General features: G+C 43.8%; 1 protein-coding gene across 1 annotated transcript; it reads right to left on the reverse strand.

Annotated features, from left to right (window-relative positions):
- Positions 1–2,925: 2,925 nt before the first annotated feature.
- LOC104162039 (protein disulfide-isomerase A5-like) lies at positions 2,926–22,224 on the reverse strand (the record flags this gene model as incomplete). The annotated part of the gene is made up of 4 exons (XM_009700673.1): positions 2,926–2,971; positions 3,755–3,838; positions 17,686–17,773; positions 22,098–22,224. Coding segments are annotated over 4 exons (345 nt in total), but the record flags the coding sequence as incomplete, so codon positions are not given.
- Between the last annotated feature and the right edge of the window lie 1,361 nt (positions 22,225–23,585).

The following is a 23,585-nucleotide window of genomic DNA, read 5'->3' on the forward strand; positions in this document are numbered from 1 at the left end:
TATTATTGTTAGTATTATATTTTATTTTCTTTAGTTATTAAAGTGTTCTGGTCTCAACCTACGAGTTTTTACTCTTTTTCAATTCTCCTCCCCATCCCATTGGGAAGGGAGGAGTAAATGAGCGGCTGCGTGGTTCTTCACTGCTGGCTGGAGTTAAACCCTGACAGTCCTATTCGGTGCCCAAAATGGGGCTCCAAGGGTTGAGATAATGACAGATCTGACCAGAGCATGTTAAAGCAAATTTGTTATAAGCATTCACTATACTAGTTTAATAGTTGCCGGTCATAATGTTCATTTAGCTGCTTTCAGAGTTGTGGAGCTGGTTCTCAGAGTTGCATTAGGTAATACTTTACTTGCAGTACTTCTACACCTTTCACTTGATGGGACAACCAGAATCACATACAAGACACAAGATGAAGGAACACAGGGTGTGTACACTCCAGCACAGTTGGAGCTGTGTCCTTTCCTTCCCTCTCACGTTCGTTACCCCGCAAGTCCTTACTTTGCTATTGACAAGCCATTTGGTATTATGTGAATCTAAGCTCTTCCACAAAGAGTTGGAAATATTTTTTAAAACTACTCCTAATAATTTTGCATCACTGAACTTTGTTATCTTGCAGTCCACCTCCCTTCACCAGATACTCCAAACAGCTCAGATCCTAACACAGGTGTCAGCAGCAGGAGGTTCTGACTGCTAACTTGGCCCCACTGTGAACACTGAGCTATCTTTTATTCCTCATTTTTCTAACAGTAAACCCACAACGGCATCTCTGCTAATTACACAAGGATTTAGTTACTTCAAGAAATGAAAAGCTTTTCTTAAAAACCCGAGTACACTATCAGCTGGATCAGCCACATCTATGAAATTGCCGATTACTTCAGAAAAATCCTTTTACAGTTCTTCAGAGCTGTGTCCATCATTCTCCAAAATGTCATACATATATTAATATGTCTACTGGATGCCTGGAAAGAAGATCCAAGTTTTACTGCCACAAGCTTGCTGAATGATGTGAAACAAATCCTTTAATCTCCCTGTTCTTCAGTGTGTCCACCTGTCCGTAAAATGAGTATGATACCCTACGTAATTGTGTTGCTCTGCCGCTTGCTGTTTGTAATGTACTGGGAGATTCCTGACAAATGCAGCTGAGAGAGAGAAAGAAAGGTCACTGCCTCAACAGAAGAAAGCAGGGAGAAGCAGTAGTATAGAGAAAGAATTACAGAAAATATTCAGGCATCTGTGAGCAGCAGAACAAGTAAACACTCAGCTGAGTTATTTGACCACTGCCCAGCTCTGATGCACTGTCCAACCTGTAAATCATTACCAGCTGGTTTCACAGGGGTAGTTAAACTAAGACTAGAGCTCCTAGAGAAAGGGAGCTTCAAAACCCCTCTTCCACCTGCACTGGAATCCCACATCCCTGTCCATGGAATGCTGCTTCCTTCTCCCCGGCAGGCAGGGGAAGGGGGAAATGCTTATCACAAAACAGCAACTGAAGGAACGAATGGTGTGGTTCCTGTTGTGCTATGATTGCCTCTCAGCCTAATGCTCGTTGGGGCTCCGCAGGTACTTTCCAGTTGATCCAATCTGTAAGGAAGAGTAACAGCACTAATGCCCAGTTGCAGCACTTTATGGAGGGCAGGAAAGGCATTTCATGCATCATTCAAACTACTCAAATTTAGGCAAATAACAAGTCTCCCTCACCTCACCACCCACCAAGAGGGAAAAAAATTCACCAGGTGCATTTCCTCACTAAGTACAGAAGGCACTTCAGGCACTTGCTGACTAGGCTAGGTATCTAACATTGCCCTTCCTTCCTGCCAGGCAAGATTTCCACTGCAGGAGATGGGAAGATACACAGTCCTGCTCTCTCCACCTCAGGCAAATTCTGCATGATGACCCCAAGTGCAGGCTGAATGGATGATTCAAGCCAGGGCATGCTTCCAAGACAGTCCTCCCATCAGTTACCCCACAACAACTCTGGCTGTAAAAGGAAGATCCAGAGCAAGCACACTTAGGAATGGCCACTCCGGCAGACTCAGGTTTGGGTAGCATCTCACATAGGTTTTCCTCCATCCCAGGCCAAACCCCTGAGCAAGCCAGAAAGGGGAAGTAAATGTAATTATGTCAGCCTGGGGTGCTGTCACCAAGCCTTCACAAGACTAACAACGGTGCAGAGTCCAGGTTTGCTAGAGGAGGAAGAGAAATGGAAATCAGGCTTCAGAGCTGGACAGAAGTCATTTCTGGAAGCCAAGTCATGTGAGGTTGCAGCCTCACATGAGGATACTCCCAGTGCTTCTCCAGGGCTTCGCAGAGGAAGGTTGCACACTTCTGGCCTGCTTATTGTGCTTTTAGTACACTATCCACAATCATCAAGATCTACACATTTGTTTCATGTCTTCTTCCTTCCACTGCCCTCACAAAACGTTGCTTTCTGTTGCTTCTATCAAGGTTTGCAGAAGGAAGGTCACTTTATCCCTGCTGCACTTGGGGCACATCCATAGGAACTGCGGTTCCATAATCTGATAAATGATAAGCTCTCTTAAAAGTTTATAAACACACAACCTAAAAACCTTGGAAAACTCCTTATCAAAACGCAGTATCAGCTAATGCTTTATTTATACTGCCATTAGGAGCACCTTGTAATCAAAACAAGAAAATCCCTATTCATTACTAGCCTGCAAGTTAACTCACAATTTACATGACAGTTCAACGTGGGTTCAACCTTTTTAATAATACACAATTTTCCTGGATCTGTGATTGGCAGACACATACATACACAAAAACCTTACCTTTAGGTCATTCTGACAGCTGTTCATGAAGATTAACCCCCTTCCATGAAAAAGTACCAATACCCGTTTTTAATCCACGTGTCTCCCCCGTATCTAGCAAAACCAAAAGAATAATAATCAAGTATTTAAATTTACCTTCAGTGTGACTGCTCTGTTATATTCAGTATGAAATGCACCGTCCCTGTTGAACAAGGAGTGGGGAATAGTGTTAACTCACAGTAATATTGCTGGAAATCACACAGCTGCTCTTCCTCACTTCTCACTAACCAGAATAACAATTATCCTGCTGACTCCACAGAATTAAGTAGAATTTACAGTACAGTAATTTAATGGGGAAAAAAAAGAGTACGGAAAAAGGGAAGGTGCAAAACAGAGCGTAAAGCAAACAGGTTTCTAGCAAATAATTTCCTCCCTGACACTTTAGCAAGAATATTTACTAAGACATGATCTTTGGAGATGGAGATGCAGCTGCTTGGTGTCTCTGACACTTAACAGTACTCCCACTCCTATTACTTCCAGGAAGAAAACATCTTGCTGTCTCGCTACACTTGCCTTTACTCACTTTACAAAGTACTATCTCAAGTCAGAAAAAGCAAGCACAGAGAGGTGAAGCAACCTGCCCAAGGCACATGCCAGTGGGCATGTGACACAGAAAGAGAGCTGAAATCTCAGGCATCAGCCCTGTGCAATGGGTAGTTTTAGTCCATTGGGTAGTTTTAGTCCATTGGGCATCTCTCCCAGGCGTCGCTCATGCTTTTAGTGTGCTCTATTCAACAGCAGAATAAATTTGTCTCAACTTCTGTCACAACACATGTTTGCAAACTGAAGAAACAGCAATCAAATTCACATATCAAAGGATAAAAAACAAGAAGTCTTCACACTGCAGCATGAGCTGCAAGGAGGAAGAATGGTCCTAATAGGGGCATCAGCAATTAGGAACTACAAATCCCAGCCCAGCACTCACTTATAATGGAGTAATTCCACTCCTTTCTCCTTTGAATTAGGATCTACTTTCATCTTCTTGCATAATTTTCGGCTTTCAGTATCACTGCAAAAAACACATATTGGAAGAAAAATGGTTACAAGAAAGGAAATCAAATGCATTCCGTTCTGAAAACTCGTTGCTGTACTTCCTCATCAGCAATTAGTTGCAACTAACAGTAATTTGGAAGCTGTTCAGCTAAGTTTGAGGGACAAGCACTGTGGAAAGCTGCATTAGCCAATTTAATTTGTCCGTTTGCTTGGTCAGGACACAGTGAACTGTGTTAAAACCACATTCCAAAGCCAGGCCCTAACCAGTAGAAAAACAGCCCATTCTAGCATGTCCGAGTACCTCAGCAGACCTTCTATCCATGGGATTAACATAAAATTTAGGAAGTCAAGTTTTCAAGAAGACCGTGCTACTGTTAAGGTGGTGGTCAAAGAGCACTGTTTGAGAAAAGATTCAAAGAGAAAGAGCAGGTCAGCTTTTATATCTGGCAGGAGATAACTCAAAACCAAGAAGAAACATCTTCATAGCATCTCTAAGCCCAGATCACAAGTGGCTAGCCTTGAAAAGGTCCTGCAGAAAACAAAAACCAATTCAAATTTTGGAGCCCTGAGCCCAGCAACCCCATTGACCCTAGGTATGAGGGATGTGTCCTAGAGCCACAACTGGCAAGTGGATGCAAAGACCACCTGCCACAGCTCCTGAAGAAGGAGGCACGTAACAGCAGACAGACCTGCCGGAGGTGGTTTTCAAACTGAACAAGACTGAATCACTTCCAGCACCAGATTAGGCGGAGTTAAAGGGTCATGGGAGAAAACTGCATATACATTTGCTTAGGTGGGCAGGTAAAGGGTCTTCATGGCCTAACTGCTGTCCTAAACAATGCAAAGCTACAAGGATACTTCAAGCTGAAGCAAATATGAAGTCAGTCAAAGACCTGGGGAGATAAGCGAAACTGTACAACTACAAAGAAAAGAGGATGATTCACATTGACAAGACTATTCTTCGCATTGATAAACAGCAAGATTAAAAAGCTTGGAAACTTGTTCCCAGCAGAGGACAAGTTGTACCTTTTGTGCAGATAAATCAATTTAGAAAATGAAAACAATGAAAACCCATCAAGTTTAAACTGATTAGAGACACATTAGAGACACCGAGATGCAAGGGTTGCAAGAGCCCCACCAAATTAAAGTGCTGCTGCCAGCACTGGTGTTAATTCTCCCAATGTTCTCCAGCTGCCTTTCTGCAAATGTGAGGAACAACAAACAGTGTTTGCGGTGTGCTGCAGATGAGAGTACACCTTTTACAGAAACTTCCCCAATGCTTTTTGTAGATGGAAATGAGGAGGGGTGTACTATGGACATATGCATCAAAATCAGATTATTATGCTGAAAACAGAAATGAGCATTTTAAGGAACTAACAAAGCATGCAACTATCTCACCAGGAAGGAACACCTGTAATCCCAATTGTATAGAAGCATGTTTATCTGAAGAGTACTGAATTCATGTTCATTCTGCATTTTCAGATCATAGCCAAAGTTAGTCATTGTAACCCATAAACACTTTCTTTGCTTCTCCAGGAGGCTGCAGATCTAAGCCTGAGAAGACAGCTATTTTCCTGTTGTCTGCTGCATCTTTGTTTTCCCCAGACTGCAGTGGAAGGTGGAGCTAAAACATGTCATCTGTTCATTGAATAACGTGAACATGCCTCCTTGTTACAAAACTAGACTACAAAACAAATAACCTGGATTTGGAGTTTTAACAAAAAGCTGGTTTGCCATGTGGAGTTTGTACAGAAAGTCTGCAGCAACACCAAACCCAGGGGGCCAGAAACATCCTGTCTTCTCTCACCTACGGTCTTCCAATGGTCCCATGGGCTAAACCTCAGTGACTCCAAGGTCAGAGAATCTCAGGAGGAGGCACCAGTTTCAGATTATCCTCCCATCTTACCCGAGAAAGACAGAGGCACAGAGAAGCCCCTGTGGCCCCACGGGAGCTGACTGCCAGACAGTTAACTGAAGTCAGCCCACACCACAGTCAACATTTCTAAAAGCTACTCTAAACACTCCCAAATGTTTCCAGGATAGACATGTATTTGTGGCCATCTCAGCTTTACCAAGACAGATGTTAGGTGACTGACATGAACAAGTGTAATGCTGAAACCTACCTCCATCAACAGGGTCTGTCAAACCCCGAGATGTGCAGGCAATTGTTCTGGCATCAGAAGAGGACCAAAATGGCTATGAAGACAATTCTGTTGCCAGTTCTACCATCAATTTGGTGCAACTTCAAAGCATGTGGGGAAAAAAAAGTGTAATTTTTCCTTGTGTGTCATTTAGAGATCTGGATACTCATCTTAGAAAAGTTCTGCAAGGTTTGTAGTGGAAAAAGGCTACAAAACATTACTACTGAGGTGTACCTGTGAGCAAGCAGCTAGCAACTCCTACCAATTCCTTTTCTGTTTGCATGAGTTTCTGTTGAAAGAAAGATAGGAACAGCCATTTCATTGGAAGAAAACAGGATCTAAGCCTGCCCTGCTTTCAGGATTGCTCTGTTTGCAGAGATTCACGTAGCTGCCTGAACACACATCCATTATCACAGGAAAGAAAGCAGCAGTTTGCTCCAGTACGTCTCTACCATTTAGTGGGCAGATTCTCTACACTGTTGCATTGGGAGTTTAGTCTGTTTATACAAGCTATCTGCACTCATGCAAGGGATGGAAGAGGAGCAAATGCCCAGAATAGGAAGTGTCTAAATATGTATCAGTAATTTTTTCATGCATCAGTGCATATTTTTGCACATGCCAGACCCACCAGCTCAGATGCTATACTAACGATTCTTTGGGAAAAGCAGAAAATGAGATGTACAGAAATGGCAGAGATGGACCCATTCTGCTTTTCCTTCTGCTTTCGCTTACAGCCAGACAAAAATAACCTGCAAAGAGCAACCTGCTCTGATATCACTTAGTAATGACCATTATCCTTAATAAGAGTAAATATCAACACAGATGCAGTCTCTGCTCCGAGAGTTGTCTTCTGGATCTCAGCCAACAGCCTCTCTCTGAAGATGAGCTCCTCAACTCTCACATGGGAGAGGGTAATTAGGACTCTGGTTCTTGCAATTTAATTATACCACTTGAAGAGGCAGTGTAAGAGTTTGTTATAAAGACTAAAAGGAAAAAAAAAAAAGTACTAAAAAAGGAAAAAAGCAACAAAACCCCAAAACCTAACAAGCCTGAAACCACCCCCAAAACCAGCACACTGCCACCCAGGCCAAGACACTCCAGGCAAGGCACCAGGCTCAGGAAATACTGGTTTGAGGACGAGGTCAGCAGTGTGCCCCCAGCAGCCGTCCTTGGCTGCCTCGTGCCATTTCTGTCCAGAGCAATTCAAACCCTCACAGGTCCCTGCTGCGCCACTGCTGAAGGGACCCCTCTTTTGCCTGCAGGCAGTCCTACAAATCATCCAGCTTTATCTCTGTGGAAAATCATCCAAAACAGCAACCTATTTACAATACACAAAGGCCCTAATCAGCAGCTGTCTACGTGGTAATAAGGTCAACCCTTAAGTGGATGGCACAGCTTCCTTCCACTCCCACAAGCACATTCCCCACACTCCTGCTTCCCAAAAAACCAAACCAGGGCTCCAAAACGCTCCTTTGCTGGAGAAGCAAAGACACATGGCAGCTTGCTAAAAAGAACAATAAAATGAAAGATCCAAGTTGACCTAACTAAGCAAGAAGCCTAAATAACAACAGTGTGCAGCACAGGAACACTTCAACCCTTTCCATTCACATCCCCATCTCCTCTACTGGGAGACACTTCTGTCCCTTGGGGTTACAATGGATCTCGCAGGAAGCCTGACTGGAGAGCTCCCTATAAAGCTCTGGGGTCCCTTGTCAGCGTTAGCATGCATGAATAATCACTTTGCACAGACAGCCAGCTGTTACTGGGGCAGAAAGAGGGCGAGGGGCTTGTGAAAGAGATCTGACCTCCTTCGGCTCACCACCAGTAAGCCAGCACCTGAGGGGGACGTGCCACAGGCGTTCCTCAGGAGCAGTGCAGGATGCTCTGCCTGTGCAGGGCTGTCCACAGGCCTGGGAGCTCACAGTCATAAGGATGGAGAAGCAGCAAGAGATACTGATGGCAGTCCCCATGGCAGGAGCAACCCAGAGAAAAGCTTTTGCAGCAATATGTCAAGGTAATTTGGAGAGAGAAAGAACAGAGGACAAAGCTAGACAGCAGAAACACAAAATAAGGTCCAGGAGTTTGGCTGCAGTAAGTCCACATTGGTTTCTAAAACCAAAACAAGTCTGAGTTGGATGGATCCTGAGTAAGAAACGGTTCGTGGGGGTGGCAGTGCAAAACACTCTTCTTGGGGTGAATTCAAATATTGTCCTGGCAGGTCCTGAAGGTAGCAGGGTAAGACTGAACATCCTCAGCAACATCCTCTCTCACAAGCACAAATAAGATCTTCTGCAGCTCCCTCATTATTTCCCTTATCATGTAATGCTGCCCATTGGCTTCTCATCAAGAGGGAAACCAGCCCTACAACCACATCAGCCCTACAACCTCCACGGGGACGAAGGATCTGGAATGACTGTCAAATCCCTTCTTAGGAAATGACAAAAATGCCATCCATAAAAAGTTCACATCTTCAGTTGTGAATGTAACAGCAGTGTGTGCATGTGCTGCGTGGCCACGCCACTTCGATGCCACGGTGACGACACCTACTAACACTTTGCAACGCAGACTGGAGCCAGTCTTCTCTTTCATCCGTACCTACACTGTTTTCAGGCGCACAAGAACTAATTAATAAAAACACTGACAGCACCAATTTAAGTAACCAGGTCAGTAAATCTGACTGCATAAAAACTATTTCACTCCTCTGTCAGCATATCATGTAACCACATGTGAACCACAGGCCTCACAATCTCTAAATAGACTTCATCTCTTCTATCTGTACATGTCTCCATCTGAAACAGGGCTCAACAATCCACACAAATTACGCTGCAGCAGTCCCTTATATCACAGTTGCGCCTGTAGACCCCAACGCAACGGAGGCTCTGTTATACCAGTGGCTGTATAGATAAACAGTGTCACTGACCCAAAAGCTGGAAGAGACAAGACTGAGCAAGTAATGAGGCTCTGAGAGCAGGCTGATATGGCAGAGCAGAAATAGGGCTGCCTACAAAGCAAGCCTCCCAACACTGGAAAAAGCTTTGGAAGGTACCAGTCAAGGCTGTCCTCTTGTTACCAGCACGCTCTCTCATTCTTGTCTCTGTTGTTTAATTGCTTTCATTCTTTTATGTTATGGTGAAAACCACTGTACAGAGAACAAGTCCAGTTACAACTTCAGGGAAGTGCAACTGCAACTTCAGACCAGCCCTCAGAAGTGAATTATCAAACAGGGTTTCCCAGCCCAATGCACAGCCTCTGCAATGCCCTCTGGCTACCTTCCATAGAATACCCCCTCCAGACAACAGACTGGTGAACATCCTGAGAAAGCATGGAGTTGAGATCCTGCCAAACAACTAATTGAGCTCGTGACCCGGAAAAGCAGCAAAAGGGGTGTCAATGCCAGAAATTTCCTCAAGCCATCTAAAAATAAAAACGACATTTGCACTTGCAAACCTAATCTGAAAGAGGAAGTCATTACCAGTCAGTTGTAGTTAGATGTGCTCCTACAAGGTTTCAAAATCAAAAACGCAACTCATTAGCCATTGTTGGGGAACACTGTGGGATTTTGACTAGGCTCCTTGCAGTCATCAATCCCACCCTACAACGAGGACTATGTGATCCATTTACACTACAGCAGTTCGTGTACTTTGCTGACCAAACAAAACCAGACCCACCCCTGCAAAACTCCTCTCCTCTCGGACCGCAGGCATTACCTCCTCACTGTCCTCACTCCTCCCTCCCAGCCCAGGGCGGCAGCTGCCACAACTACGTCTGCTGACAGTACATCGCATTTGTAAGGCTCCTAATATTCTCTAATGATCCCAGACCTTTCTGTATCACTCTCTTGAGACAGAGCTGAAATCAGAGAAGGAAAAAAAAAAGAAATTTAAAAAAAAAAAATCACTTCTCAAACCATCAGCCTAGCTTGCAAGAGCACTTCTCCAAAGAGCTGTGCTAAGCAGCCGCTGGATGGTAATGGCTCACATCTACTCGAACAGAAAGCCCATACGCAGCGCTCTGTGCAGACAGGCACTTTGATGCTATGCTCCTGAGTGGGGCTTAAGAACCTGCAGACACCAAAACAGGAACAGGACCCAGGAGAGACGGACACAGAAGTAATCAGCACAGGAAGCTTAAAACACAAGATTTGTCTTTTAAAACAAAGCAACATTTTGCCACCATTCTAGGTTCCTGATGGAAATTATCTTATAAAAGAAGGAACAACAGCAACAGGTTTCCACAGCCCAGAACAAACGAGCTGCTCAAACAACGTGGCAGATTAAAAGCTTGAATCTTTTAAGGGATGGGGGAGCATGAAAACCAAAATCAGAAAATAATGTGCTGCTGGAAAGAATTAAAGATTAGCATTAGCAGACTGACAGGACAGAGTCTCATCTGAATTTAGGGCCCGATTTTCCCCCCTAAAATGCAGTGAACAGCCTCCCTGTGACCCACGAGATGCCTGCAGCCTTCTACTCCACACGCTCCCCGGAACGTGCCAGGAATGCAAAGAGAATAATCCGTGTGCTGCGGAGACCCAGCACCACTTGTCACCCACTACAAACGACTCCCTGTGCCCATTAGTCAATTAGAGAGGTCAGGAATCTATAGGAATGAGATTAAAAAGAAGTATTTTCCAAAAATTAAACCCCATGAAATTAATTCTCACTGCAAGCAAGAGCAAGCCAAAGAGTAGAAAGAAACTCAAGACAAAAAGGTAACAGGTATTGTCAGTAAAAACAATTAAGGGAAAAAATTATAAGCTCCAGCCCTGCAGAAAGTCAAGAAATTATAATGAACAGTACTTTCCATGGAAATATAAATCAGTAAGAGGTACTCAGCAGCCCACATACCTGCACAGAAATAAGGTGAACACATTGACAGGAGCTACCAAAGGCTTTGCAGGAACTTTTAGAAATGCCGAACACTCAAACTTTCCTTGCAAAACAGCAGCTTTCCTCATCAGATTCATTCAGACCTCCTCTAACTCACACGACCTGGTACAGGGGAACATTGTCCTAACCTGGGACACAAGGCTACTACCACTCTGTCTTTGAGTTCACACTAATCCAAGATCCCCACAAAAGCCGGTTTTGAATGGATCGCCCACAGGCACACCGACACTGCAGCACATTGTACTGTAACCTTGGCACCTGTTTTATGACCTTTAGCTGCACTTACGGGCCTGGAGACAATGCCAGAGCACGTTTTAAATGAAATATTGAATACAGGAAAACGGAGGTAACTTTGTATTAAATCTTAGCTCGCTTACTCTTCATTTTAGTCTGAAACGCAGCAACATTGACGATTCACAGTTAATGAGCAATTCCAGGCAAACCCCATTGAATACACACAGCTAGGATGAAATGGAGTCATGAGCTTCAGGCTCATACACCCAAGCACTACAGCGGATTTTAGTTAAACACTCTGCATTTCTGAATTAATGCAATACACCAAACTAAATGGGTTTATGTTAGAAACTGAGGGCTTACTAAAAAAAGGAATTTTTTTCAGACTGGCACAGCACTTCCTGCATGGTCTCTTTTACAGGAAAATAAAAGGGCTTTAATGTGAATTACCATTAACCGCGCAGACAGGTTATGACAGAGACAGGAGGAAGGCATTGAAAATCTATGCTGCAAATGCACAGTTTGTCCATATAAATTGCATCCACACAAGGAGCACTTGCAAAGTGTTCCTGACGGACACCTGACTCGCCTGCCCTGGACCAGCTGCAAACAGAGCCCCTGCTGCCTCTCCCATGCTGGCATCTAACGTTATTTGCCATCCACTCACGAGCTGCCGCTGCCCTTCACCTTCAAGGCAACTGTAGAAAAAGGCAGAAATTCCAGATGCTGCAAATCTACTTGGATGGAAGGGGTTGCATCAGTGCAAGAGCAGCACTCCCTTCTTCTTCCTTTTTTCTCTGTCCATTAGATCTGGTCATTTTTATTTGCAATTTCAAAGCTTTTCATCAGCTTTAAAATTCAACTACAAGGAAGGAAGATGACTAGACTCACCTAAATAAATCCTACTTCTGATCGGCTTTATAGGAGTGAAGGTAAAAACGACAGAGCAAAATGACAATGCCATCTGTACCAGCAGCCTTATTTCTGAAACTCCTCCCTGTTATTTCAAGGCATTAAACAAATTCATTTACGATTGCATGTATGCCTTTCTGTGTCAAAGCCTTAGGAAATTTGGGAAGGAAGATTTCATCTAAAAGGCAGAAAAACACAGAAATTGGGGGAAATCCCAGAAAAGACAACTACTCATTAGATTTGGCTCTCTTGTGAACCAGCACATGTTTAGACATGTATCCTCAAAAGGACTGCTTTACCAGCCAAACTATGGTCTTACCTTTATGCTAAGCGTCACGCAATTGTAACAATAACAAGTATTTTCTGGGGATGCAGTCTACAAGAATGATGGACACACAAAGGGACGACAAGAATGACACACAAAAAAAAGCAGAAAAAGTAGGATTAAAACCAACCAAAAATTAGTCAGTTTAACCAGATGGCATTTCCTCTTCCTAGCAGTCTGATGTGCTAAAGCCAAACACATGTGCTATGACAGCAGATGGAAATCACACAGCTTTGTTTGTTTGGGACCTACAGTAAAGGGAACTATGCAAGTTTAAGCAGAGAACAGTTACCCAGAGCCAAAGAAATGGGTGCTTTCTTGAAATACCAGTCCACAATTGGGCCAGAGTTATAGTCAATAAAAAAGTCGAGACAATTCATTAACAGGAAAACTCAGGAGTGTTGACTAAATCACATTCAGGATGGAAAGAGCTAGATTCAACTTCTTCTGCCACCTCCTCAAAGCTGCACCTGACCACAATGCATTTTATAACCTGCCAAACATATCTTCTTCTCTTCAACAAAGCCATTTTACTTACTTTCTACTTCACCCAAACTAGTTACATTCTTCCAAGTAAGATTAGTCCTTGGTCACCCCATGATCTCTCACAAAACCTATTCAAGAAGGCTAGAGGATAACTTAATAACGATTATTCTTCAAAACCAGACCTCAGGGCATCACAAACTGGGACTGGAGCTTTGTCTGCTTTAAAGACAACCAACAAAACTTTTGTCTTTCACTTAAGCAGTAATTTCATCTTACTGTGTTCCCAGGCACATCACTTTGCACCTTTTACTTGCCACTGTAATGATTTGCCAGGAGAGTCTATTTTTCACAAAACTCTTTTGCTCGACCACTTCAATGCTTACCTCCCTTTGTACCACGCCTCCAAAGATGGAGGTTTCGGGAGGCAAGGGGGGACGCCGAGGCTCCGCAGCAAGCACACCAACCATCCCTCTGCTTATGCAGCACACACCAGCTCCACTGCACCCCAGCCTGCTGCTAGTTAGCAGCAGCCAGACTGAGATCACACAAAAGGACGCAACGTTTTCTTTTTTGCAGGCATCTTCAGCTTTCAACTCCCTATGAAGCCCTTCAATTTTCAAAATTTCTATCAGCCTGCTACTAAAAATAATTCAGTAAATAACCCAACCCTCTGCTTGCTTACATGCCCATCCCAATATCATCTGAATACGCTAAATAAAGAGCACTAATTCATGCTGCTGTAGCACTTTTCCTTTTGAAGTTCTCCAAATTCTTTATAAACACTGACTAATGAATCAGGCATTATTTACCCAGTTGCCTGGAAAACAGATATACCTTTTTTTAACAGCACAAAGTAACAAGAAGTGAATCATTCACAGAGCCAGGAACAGAAGCTGGGACTCTTACCTCCTATTATCGTGGCATCTCCCCAAACACAAGTCCCAAAACACTTGCTCATAAAATAACCAATCCATCTCTCTGGGACACTCTGCAGATTTACCAACCTGCAACACTGTGCTCTATCCCTGATACCATGCATCTTGCCAGGCACGATTCAATATTCTGCTGTCTCTCACACCACCATTCATTCAACATCAAACAGCTCAGCAAGGACTTCCTAATTAAAACATGGAAAGGGTAGAATAAAATATATTTTAGTCACATTGTTTGTGGGTCTTTTATTCACAATTGAAATAGCTTCATGTTTAATTGTGTACAGAGCCACATCTGCTATCTCAGCACACAGAAGCAAACAGTGACCACTTCAATGCTGCAAGCAATTCTCATGCTGCCCCTTCATCTCTAGAAGGAGGTGTCTATCTGCCTGCACAAACTGGTTGAAATCTCCCGTGAGCAAGGACCGTATCTGCAATACTGCACACAGAGGTGTCCCTGGGTGTGTTGTGCTCAGCACAGCCCTGCTCCAGCATGGCACTTAAGGCAAGAGAGCCTAACTGTGCAGAAAAGGCAGGTACCTGGCACTTCCCAGCCTTGCACCTCCTCAGCCCAGGCACTCTGGGGACCTCTGCTATCCTGCTGCAAAGTGACAAACTAAGTGGCAACCTCCTCTACTCCACACTAACTGTTTCAGCAAGAAACCAAGTATTTCCCCACATTATGCTGAAAGACTAACCTCCCTGGTCTCCCCAAGACCACTCAATCCGGAATTGAAAGCTCAAGTCTAACCTCTGTCTCATACCACAGAGCCAACAAAAGCCAGGGCCAAGGAGCACAGTTTCCATGTAAGCCATCAGTTCAGGCAGCCCGCCTCCAGCCGCAAACCTGCGCACTCCCCTCCGCTGCATGAAATACAGAACATACTGCTGAGACTTAGCAATCCATAATGATTTCCATCAGCAGAGCAGCATGTTCTTCCTTTCTCCTGAAAACAAGGGGAAGAAAGAGAATTACAAGAAACCAAAAAAGCACCGCCAATAACAAAAAAAAGAAAAGAAAAAGACTGCTGTCATCGCCACAGGGAAGCAGAGACACAAACCACAACTCTGCATGTATGCCCGCCTTGCCAATGCTTGGATCTGAAGGCAAAGAAGCCCACTACAGTGGGATGTTAAGAGCAAAGCCAAAATTCCCTGCTAAATATTGCTGCCAAACCAGCCATTTCTTGTCAGTATTTGTAAAACAAATTGAGCCTGTGCTGTAAATATCCCTGCATCTGTGCGCCGTTTGTTTCGGCATGAAGACTTGCAAATAAGCTTCACAACATACTTGCAGCAGGAGAATAGCTTGAGCAACTCTGGTAGGACTCAGCTGTTCAGGGCCTACAACTGGCCCTTTGTGACCGGTGACAGACAGCACTACTGCAGCCTCTCTTATATTATCACTGCAATGAGGTGGGCAGCAGCTTGCGGTCACTTGTATAGAGAAAAAAAAAAGAACAATAAGCAAAGGAAAAAAATAATCTTTCAAGAAAAAAAAAATTGTTTAAAAGTTACCTCAACACTACGAGATTGATTTCAGAATGCTTTAAAGGTTTAACAAGCAAATCAACCACAAAACTTGGTTTAGGCTCAAACTATTTGTTTGAGGGTGTTTTTTGCATGGAGCAAGACCTCCTTTGCCACAAGCCAGTCTTCCAGCTCACCTTGCCCCATGAGGCAAGTTCACAAACTCTGTTATGGATCCCTCTGCAGGAGGGAGGGAGAGAAGAGCCATCTCTGACAAATACCCAGCTACAGTTGGACAGAGCATCGATTTTTTCCAGGTTCTTCCTAAACGAGTGATCTGAATGGAAACACTGCTCAACGCTCAAAAAGAGAATTACAGCTATTGCCACATTACAGTACCCTGTCCACTGCCTGTCACTTGGCAAGTGGCAATCTGATTGTGATAATACTGGCATCAAAGCAAATTTTGGGAACCTACAAATCTATTCCCGGGTCTCCCAACCTCTTACAGCATGATCTTCACCAGGCTGCTTCACTCTCTAGGAATAACTCACCTTTCATTACAAATAGGAAGCTCAGCTTAAATATTTCCCCACCATGGTCAGAGGAAAGGCACCACAACTACCAAGCTTCCTATGACAGTATTAAAGCACTACCTGGAGGAGACTTTAAAATACATTTCCTGCAAGTAACTTCAATAACAAAGTTTGGTTTAGATGACAACATTCGGAAAGGAAGAGCATATTAGGGTTTGATGAACTGAAGTTTATTTTACAGCAAAATCAAACAACATGCTTCCCCCTCTATCACTTACAAACTCAGGAGCAGAGATGGACCCATTGAACTAAGTGCTAAAACATCCCTGGATTTCAAACTGAAATTTCAAATCCTAAACACTGAATCTTTCTTCCTCCGACCCAGAATTAAAATAAATCCCAGAGACGGTTATTGCTTAGTTGTATTATAGCAGCATTTTGAAGGGCCAGATGAACAGCCTCATCATTCCAGCAGCTGTATACAGACACCACAGCCACAGTAGGCAGTTAAGTCCCCCAACACAGAGGTAGCCTAAAACAAAAGCAAAACAGAAGACACAAAGAGGTAGTGACCACTCCACAGTCACAAATGGGCCCGATTAGAAACTAAAACCAAGAAGCTGGCTCAGTATCCTACTTGCTAGCCATCATTACTGACAACCAAAAATTGTTTATCAATGTTTTTGTTAGAAAAGAAGACTGGCTTTCAGAGGTATGCCAGATCTCCACGTAACCTTCTGCTCAGCAGGGTCAATACAATTTATTTGCTGGCTTTTCAGCAGGTGGGAAGTGGTACAGGCTTCACTGACCTCCGAGGAGCAGTCCTGCTTGCTGCCAGCGATGGCTTGGAACACTATTCTTATCATCTGGGCAGAGACAAAAGTGTCTGTGCACTTGGACGAGCCCAGCAGAATGCAAACAGAAGGCAGAAACAGAGGCCTCCACAGAAGAGATACCTGCCTGGTGGCAGGAGGAGAGCAAGACAGGTTAACCAACAACAAAAGCACGTTAACTTTGATTTACCAATGACTTATTCTGGGTCACTGCTTGATGGATGGAGGTTGGTTTCAAAAGTATAATTTTAAGGGAATCACATGATTTTTCAGAGCTGCCTTAGATTTGTGCACAACATACAATTTGTTCACACCACGGCAATCCACCTGAACACACAGGTAGGCAGCAAGCTGTTCCTCTGCAGCGCAGGAAGGCGAATTTGCCACCTGCAGGCAAGGCTCTCAAAGCTGCAGAGGCAGAGAGGCGCTACGATACACAAGCTAAAACCACAGGCAATGTGTTATTGAACAGAACCACAGTGAAGGCTTTCACATCTGCAAACTAGAAAGTACACACCTGTTCATTCCTCCCCACAAAAGCAACCACTTACAAAAACAAGCTTCCCTGCCTTCACATTAAAAATTGCCATAAACCTATACAAGCAGAGGAAGTTCTTTAGAAGAAAGCACATTTTATTGAGAAACACAAATGAGCAGACACTTCAAAACCAAGCAAACATCCCTACTGCTTGTGCAACATTTGCTGTCGGAGCAGAACTGCACTGCCCTTCAGATAAGGTGCAACATGTGGGATTCCTCCTTCCTTGGCTTGTGGGAAAGCCGGAGCAGTCAGAGTTTCCATGTTACGTGCCCCCCATGAAAGGCAATGCTAGCTGGCATCTCCAGCTTCAGGCTGAAAAACATGCCGTCAGAGAAGAACTGACAACAGCCATAAGGAAAACATAATTCCCCACCACTGGTCCGAAGGAAGAGAGGATGGTAAGATGTAGACTCCCTATAGCTATGAAGAAACTGCACAGAATGATGTGGGTTCAGTTACAGGCAAAAAGGTTCAGAGCCATCAAAAAAGCTAAGTCAGCAATAAAAGACAAAATGGGATGGGGGTGGGAGGGGGGGAGGAGGAAAACAGCACAATACATACCTGCAGTCTATCCAGCTTATAGTACCTCGTCCTTTCACCTCCTGGGCCACGCTGGACAGTAACCTGAGTGAGCTTTCTGCAGCAGCAGCTGGAAAACAAAATAAAATCATAATAAAAAAAAAACAACAGCATTATTACTCCACATAGAAAAACATAATGGTGCATTCCTTTGTTCTGAGGCACTGGAAGAACATTTTGTCTAATTTGAAGAAACCAGTATGAGAGGGATCAGTAAAATCTTCTGTAAACTAGAAGGAATGCTGGCTGCATCTGAAGTTAGGTGGCTCCTTCCCTCCACCCCCCTTAAACAACACACTGAAGTTCATACCTCCAGGCACGCTCCCTGTCCTACATTTATGGAGCTAAACTGTGTCCTCTCCTGCAAGCTGGCTTCCACCCCAAGACTGCCTTTTTCCTGTGGCTGGGCATTAACCAGTTTGTACCACCGCTTGCTAATTCGAGCAACTTCATTTAGGACCTTTGTCAGCTATAAGGGCAAGTCATTCAGCATCTCTGCCTGCCTCAATTCTATCCCTGTCACACCAATGAAATAACACACTGTTATTCTCATAATAACCCTGGGAGATACCCAAACCAACAGCCACGAGAAGCTCAAAACTATTAGCAGAAAGCACCCAGAAAAGGTCTTTCCACGAACTGGCTGTATCGTAAATACTCAACTGAGATTTTTATAATGCCGTGCCACATGTGTAGATTTTGCAAAACACTTCCATTCCAAAAAAGTCTTATAAATGGTATTAAAAATAAACACAGAAGAAAAATGGGACAAGAGCTTGGGAGAGAGAAATATCGAGGTTCAAATAAGCATCAATTCCCCAAAAAGATCTAACAGAAACTGTTTCCTGCCTCAGTAATCAGAAAATAGAAACCCGGAGCCTCTTCCAGATCTATTTAAACTGCTGCTCCTCCACAACTACTCCAACAAATTGAATATAAGAACGGCTATATTGGGTCAGATCGAATGTTTCTATAAACCAGTCTCTTGCCTCCAACATTTGAGAAAACAAAGGCCTATACAGGCTACAGTAGACAAGCAGAGCCAGCCAGCCGGTAGCGATAGCCCCCTCAAGTAATCTCTAAACCTCCACAATTTTTATCTCAACAATCTCCTGAGCCAGAAAGAGCTTCTTTGTATTTGACAGCCTTTGCTCGGACCTGATGCCATCAGAGACAGCAGCCCACACACGTTAGCTCTCAAGAACCTCTCCTACTCCCAATACCGGTAACATGCAACTGCCGCCACTCTCCAGCCCAGGGATGTAGACGCATGGGGGAATTCTTCACATGTACTTAGAGTGGAACAAACACTCTTTAAAAAGGAAGCATTCAGGATAGGACAGACTCATCCCAGAACACTCACTACTTGAGCAGCCCTGGCAGGATACCCAGCTGGTAGGGTGAACTAAACATCTCCTACAAATGAGGACATCTCCTGAAACCAATGAATTTTCTGCACGAGACACAAATACTCATCTAGTTTTGCTCAGCTGAGAAGCAAAGCCTTTGTTCCAGCAGTACGATCAGATGCTGGTCAATATCTCATCACAGTTAGGGGATGTACATGTGGGATTAGAATTGCACCTCCAAATTCCTATCTCTTTTTTCCCCCCTCCTCTCTTTCTGGATGACAGCTAGGCAACAGACTTCTCATTGTGCAAGGATCACTGTTCTAGGAAGAAACATTAATCCCACAGTCAGCTCTGCATGCAATGCTTTAGACTGCTAAAACCAACCAATTAAATAACAAAAACAGAAAAAAAGACATCTCCACAACATGGCTTATGAACAATGCCCATAGGGCAACATTTATTTGATGAGTGTCAGTGCTGAAGTATTCTGGTTGTGCTGCTAAAAATGAAAGCAACCACCACTTAAAATACTAAGAGTAAAAAGAAAATTTTCCCTTTAAAAAGCTGAATAATACAGATGTCTTTTTTATCTAAAGTGTTCCTTTCAAAATCAAAAGGCATTAGAAACTCTTTTATGACGTTCACTTTGAACCTGTTACTACAAAACCATCTGCCCACATTCGAGCACTCAAAGTTCCCCACTAGAGCAAAACACAAATATTTTAACAAAAATTAAGTCACATATATCATTTTGACTGTTTCAGAATAAGCATATCTTTAGGAAACAAAGTTAATTATGCCAGCCACTGCATATTGGGGCGGGGGGCGGATATTGGGTCACCACATACTGACGCTATAAACTCACAGCAGCCTCTACCAACATCATTGTGTTTAATTGAGATAAGACCTTTGCAACAGGTCAGAAAGCGAGTAGACAACCCCCGAACAAAGCATTATCTGGTATTGCTTGTCTGCAGGAGGGAAAATAAAGCAACAACAAAAAACAATAGAGCACTAAGGAAAACATCTTAGTGACACATTTTACTTCTTGCTGTCCAATGACTTCCATATCCACAACAGCATTCTGCACTTGCATATGGAGCTTAAAGATTGCTTCTTCATTTTACACAGTGTCATACAAAACACACAACAAACAAGGTAACAAAGGAGAAAAGGTACAGCAGGAGCAGAACAAAGCAAAAGGAAGAGCAGACAGGTAAGAGCAAGAGTAAACAGCCAGAAAGGAGAGCCTGAATGAGAGAGAAGACAGCAAAGAGATCCAAGGGGACAGGTGGCATGACGTGAAATGAGCCATTTCTCCCTCGTAGACAAGCAGCCCGGTTTTTATTTTTATATTTTGTTAATTAAAGTTGAAAGACAACCATGGGACACTCAAAGCTGTCAGAAGCAACGATGGATTGATTTCAGTACTATAACTATTCATTAAGCCTTTCAGTGTCACCAGGAAATCAAAACTTGCAAACTACTGTGATAAACACACCAGAAAGCTCTGGCTGATAGCTATTATGAGCAGCCAGTTTTGGAGACAAAGCCAGAATAAAGTACAGTTTTGCCAATGTATTGCTCGACCAATCTGGTAGCCTTCTACGATGGCATGACTGGCTAGGTAGACGACGGGAGAGCAGTGGATGTTGTCTACCTTGACTTCAGCAAAGCTTTTGACACTGTCTCCCATAACATCCTCATAGGTAAGCTCAGGAAGTCTGGGTTGGATGAGTGGACAGTGAGGTGGACTGAGAACTGGTGGAATGGCAGAGCCCAGAGGGTTGTGATCAGCGGTGGAGAGTCTGGTTGGGGGCCTGTACCTAGCAGTGTTTTTACCTTATTCATCAACAACCTGGATGAATGGACACAGTGTACCCTCAGCAAGTTCACTGATAAAACAAAACCGGGAGGAGTGGCTGACACACCAGAAGGCTGCGCTGCCATTCAGGTTGATCTGGACAGGCTGGAGAGTTGGGAGGAGAGGAACGTGATGAAGTTCAACAACGGCAAGCATAGGGTCCTGCACCTGGGGAGGAATAACCTATGCACCAGTACAGGCTGGGGGTTGACCTGCTGGAGAGTAGCTCAGCTACCAGGGAGTGCTGGTAGACAAGCTGACCATAAGCCAGCAATGTGACCTCGTGGCCAAGAAGGCCAATGGTATCTCAGGGTGTGATAGGGAGAGTGTGGTCGGCAGCTCGAGGAAGGTTATCCTACCTCTCTCCTCTGCCCTGGTGAGGCCACATCTGGGAGTATTGTGTCCAGTCTGGGCTCTCCAGGTCAAGAAAGACAAGGAACTACTGGAGAGAGTCCAGCGGAGGGCAATGAGGATGATGAGGGGCCTGGAACATCTCTCATGAGGAAAGGCTGAGAGAGCTGGGCCTGTTCAGCCTGGAGAAGAGAAAACTGAGAGGGGATCTCATCAATGCTTATAAATACCTGAAAGGTGGGTGTCAAGAGAATGAGGCCAGACTCTCTTCAGTGGTGCCCAGTGACAAGTTAAGAGGCAATGGGCACAAACTGAAACTCAGGAAGTTCTATCTGAATATGAGGGAGAACTTCTATATACTGAGAGTGACAGGGCACTGGAACAGGTTGCTCAGAGAGGTGGTGGAGTCTACTTCTCTGGAGATATTCAAAACCCGCCTGGACGTGATCCTGCGCAACCTGCTCTAGGTGAACTGGCTTTGGCAGGGGGGTTGGACTAGGTGATCTCCAGAGGTCCCTTCCAACCCCAACTATTCTGTGACGAGCAAATAGAAGACCAAATTAAGACTACTCCAGTCTTGAAACATCAGGAGCCTCTGAGTTAGAACAAAAGACACCAGTCCTGAAGAAGCCCCTGCAGTCACGTAGAAGCACCTTGCAGTCACGTAAGGCAACACCAAACAGAGTGCAAGTAAGGGCAAAGAGCTTAGTCATCTAAGCATGCACACAGGTAACCGAACATGCACACAGATGTTCAAACACACACACCTTGCTGGTCACAAAGAGCCGTGACATCACTAAAAAAAAAAACAAAACACCAAAACTTACCAGATTTGGAATACAGCACTAATATGTTATTCCGTGTCCTGAGAAGCTTCTTAAAATCCTTGTGGTCACTTATTTTTTCTATGAGTGGAGATACCTTCAATGAGTACACAAACGCTGGCAAGAATGCCTACAGAAACACAAAGCCAGAAACATTAGTAACAGCTTCCATGCTGAGAAACCAAATACAAACTGCTTTTGAAATTGTCTTGACCTTTTTCCATAATCTTGAGACACGCTGCCTTAAATAAACTATCATATTGATTTGATCAGCAAAAGCAAAAAAACAAACAAAAAAGCCATACACATGACTTATTGAAACTGGACCAACACCACTCCCAGCAAGCATCCTTAAGTGGATGTTGTGTTTATCTCATCTTTCAAGAAATATGGTTTTAGTTAAGAAGCCACCCCTCTTTAAAAGTTTGCTCCCTAGTCAGATATTCAGATAAAAATTCTTACGTAAATTTAATACACTGTAACAAGAGAAGCAGCAGATTCCCATTTTGAGAGCACTCTTGTCCCTAGATCTCAGAATACGCTGCAAACTCAATCGAGTACTTTGACATCCCACAGAAGACAGTGAGAGCCATAAGTTAAACTAACCCATGCTGACACAGAGCAGATGAAGGAAATGAAAACAGAATTTGCAAGTGATCCAGCATGTGCATTATGGCACTAGTCACAACCCTTGCCCACCCACTCTTCCAACGCGGAACAAGACTTACGCTTCCCAGTGGCCATACCATACCTCACACACAAACACACCAGTGCCTTTGCCACAAGATCCAAGTTTGGCTTCCACTGGCCACGTGGAAGGCATGGCATTTAATCTCTCTGCATCTCAGTTCTGTATCCATGCAGAGAATAATTTTTTTGTTGCATCTTTTGGTCTGTTTAAATCATGACCACTCCAGAGCAGCATCTGTCTTTTATCCTACCATAAAGTAAAACTCCTATCAAAATATGACCTTAACCTCAGCTGGGGCCTCTACTGCTCATTTGTACTGCAATAATCTTTAATAATAATAATAATAATAATCTTATCCATAAGGCTATGCTGCCTCCCTTCTGCACTGTTCTGAATTCATACTAATGGAATGATTATGGGAAGCTCAGCTGGAAAAATGATCTGGTTTACATTCACCTTACAGTAAAACCTTAACACTTAATTGCTTGGCTAAAAGCTTTAGCTCATTTGCCTAACACACAGAAGAGGTTCAATGTTTTCTTAATTACAGAACTAATTTTGATCATGTCTCACTCCAACTGAGCTGGAAAATGTGTCCAGGATGGATGTGAAGAAGTAAGAGGCTGTTCTTCTTGCATCCCATGTATTACAGATTGCAGCATTCAAAACAAGGCATTACGCCAATCAAAGTCAGAACACGCAGCCCCAGGCACTACATTTCATTACAAATTCAGCTATTTGCAAACACCACATCACTGAGGCACAGAAACAAAACCTGCACCTATGAAACACACTTTAAA

The sequence above is a fragment of the Cariama cristata genome, unplaced genomic scaffold, assembly GCF_000690535.1.
Source record: "Cariama cristata isolate BGI_N322 unplaced genomic scaffold, ASM69053v1 scaffold4465, whole genome shotgun sequence".
NCBI lineage: Eukaryota > Metazoa > Chordata > Aves > Cariamiformes > Cariamidae > Cariama > Cariama cristata.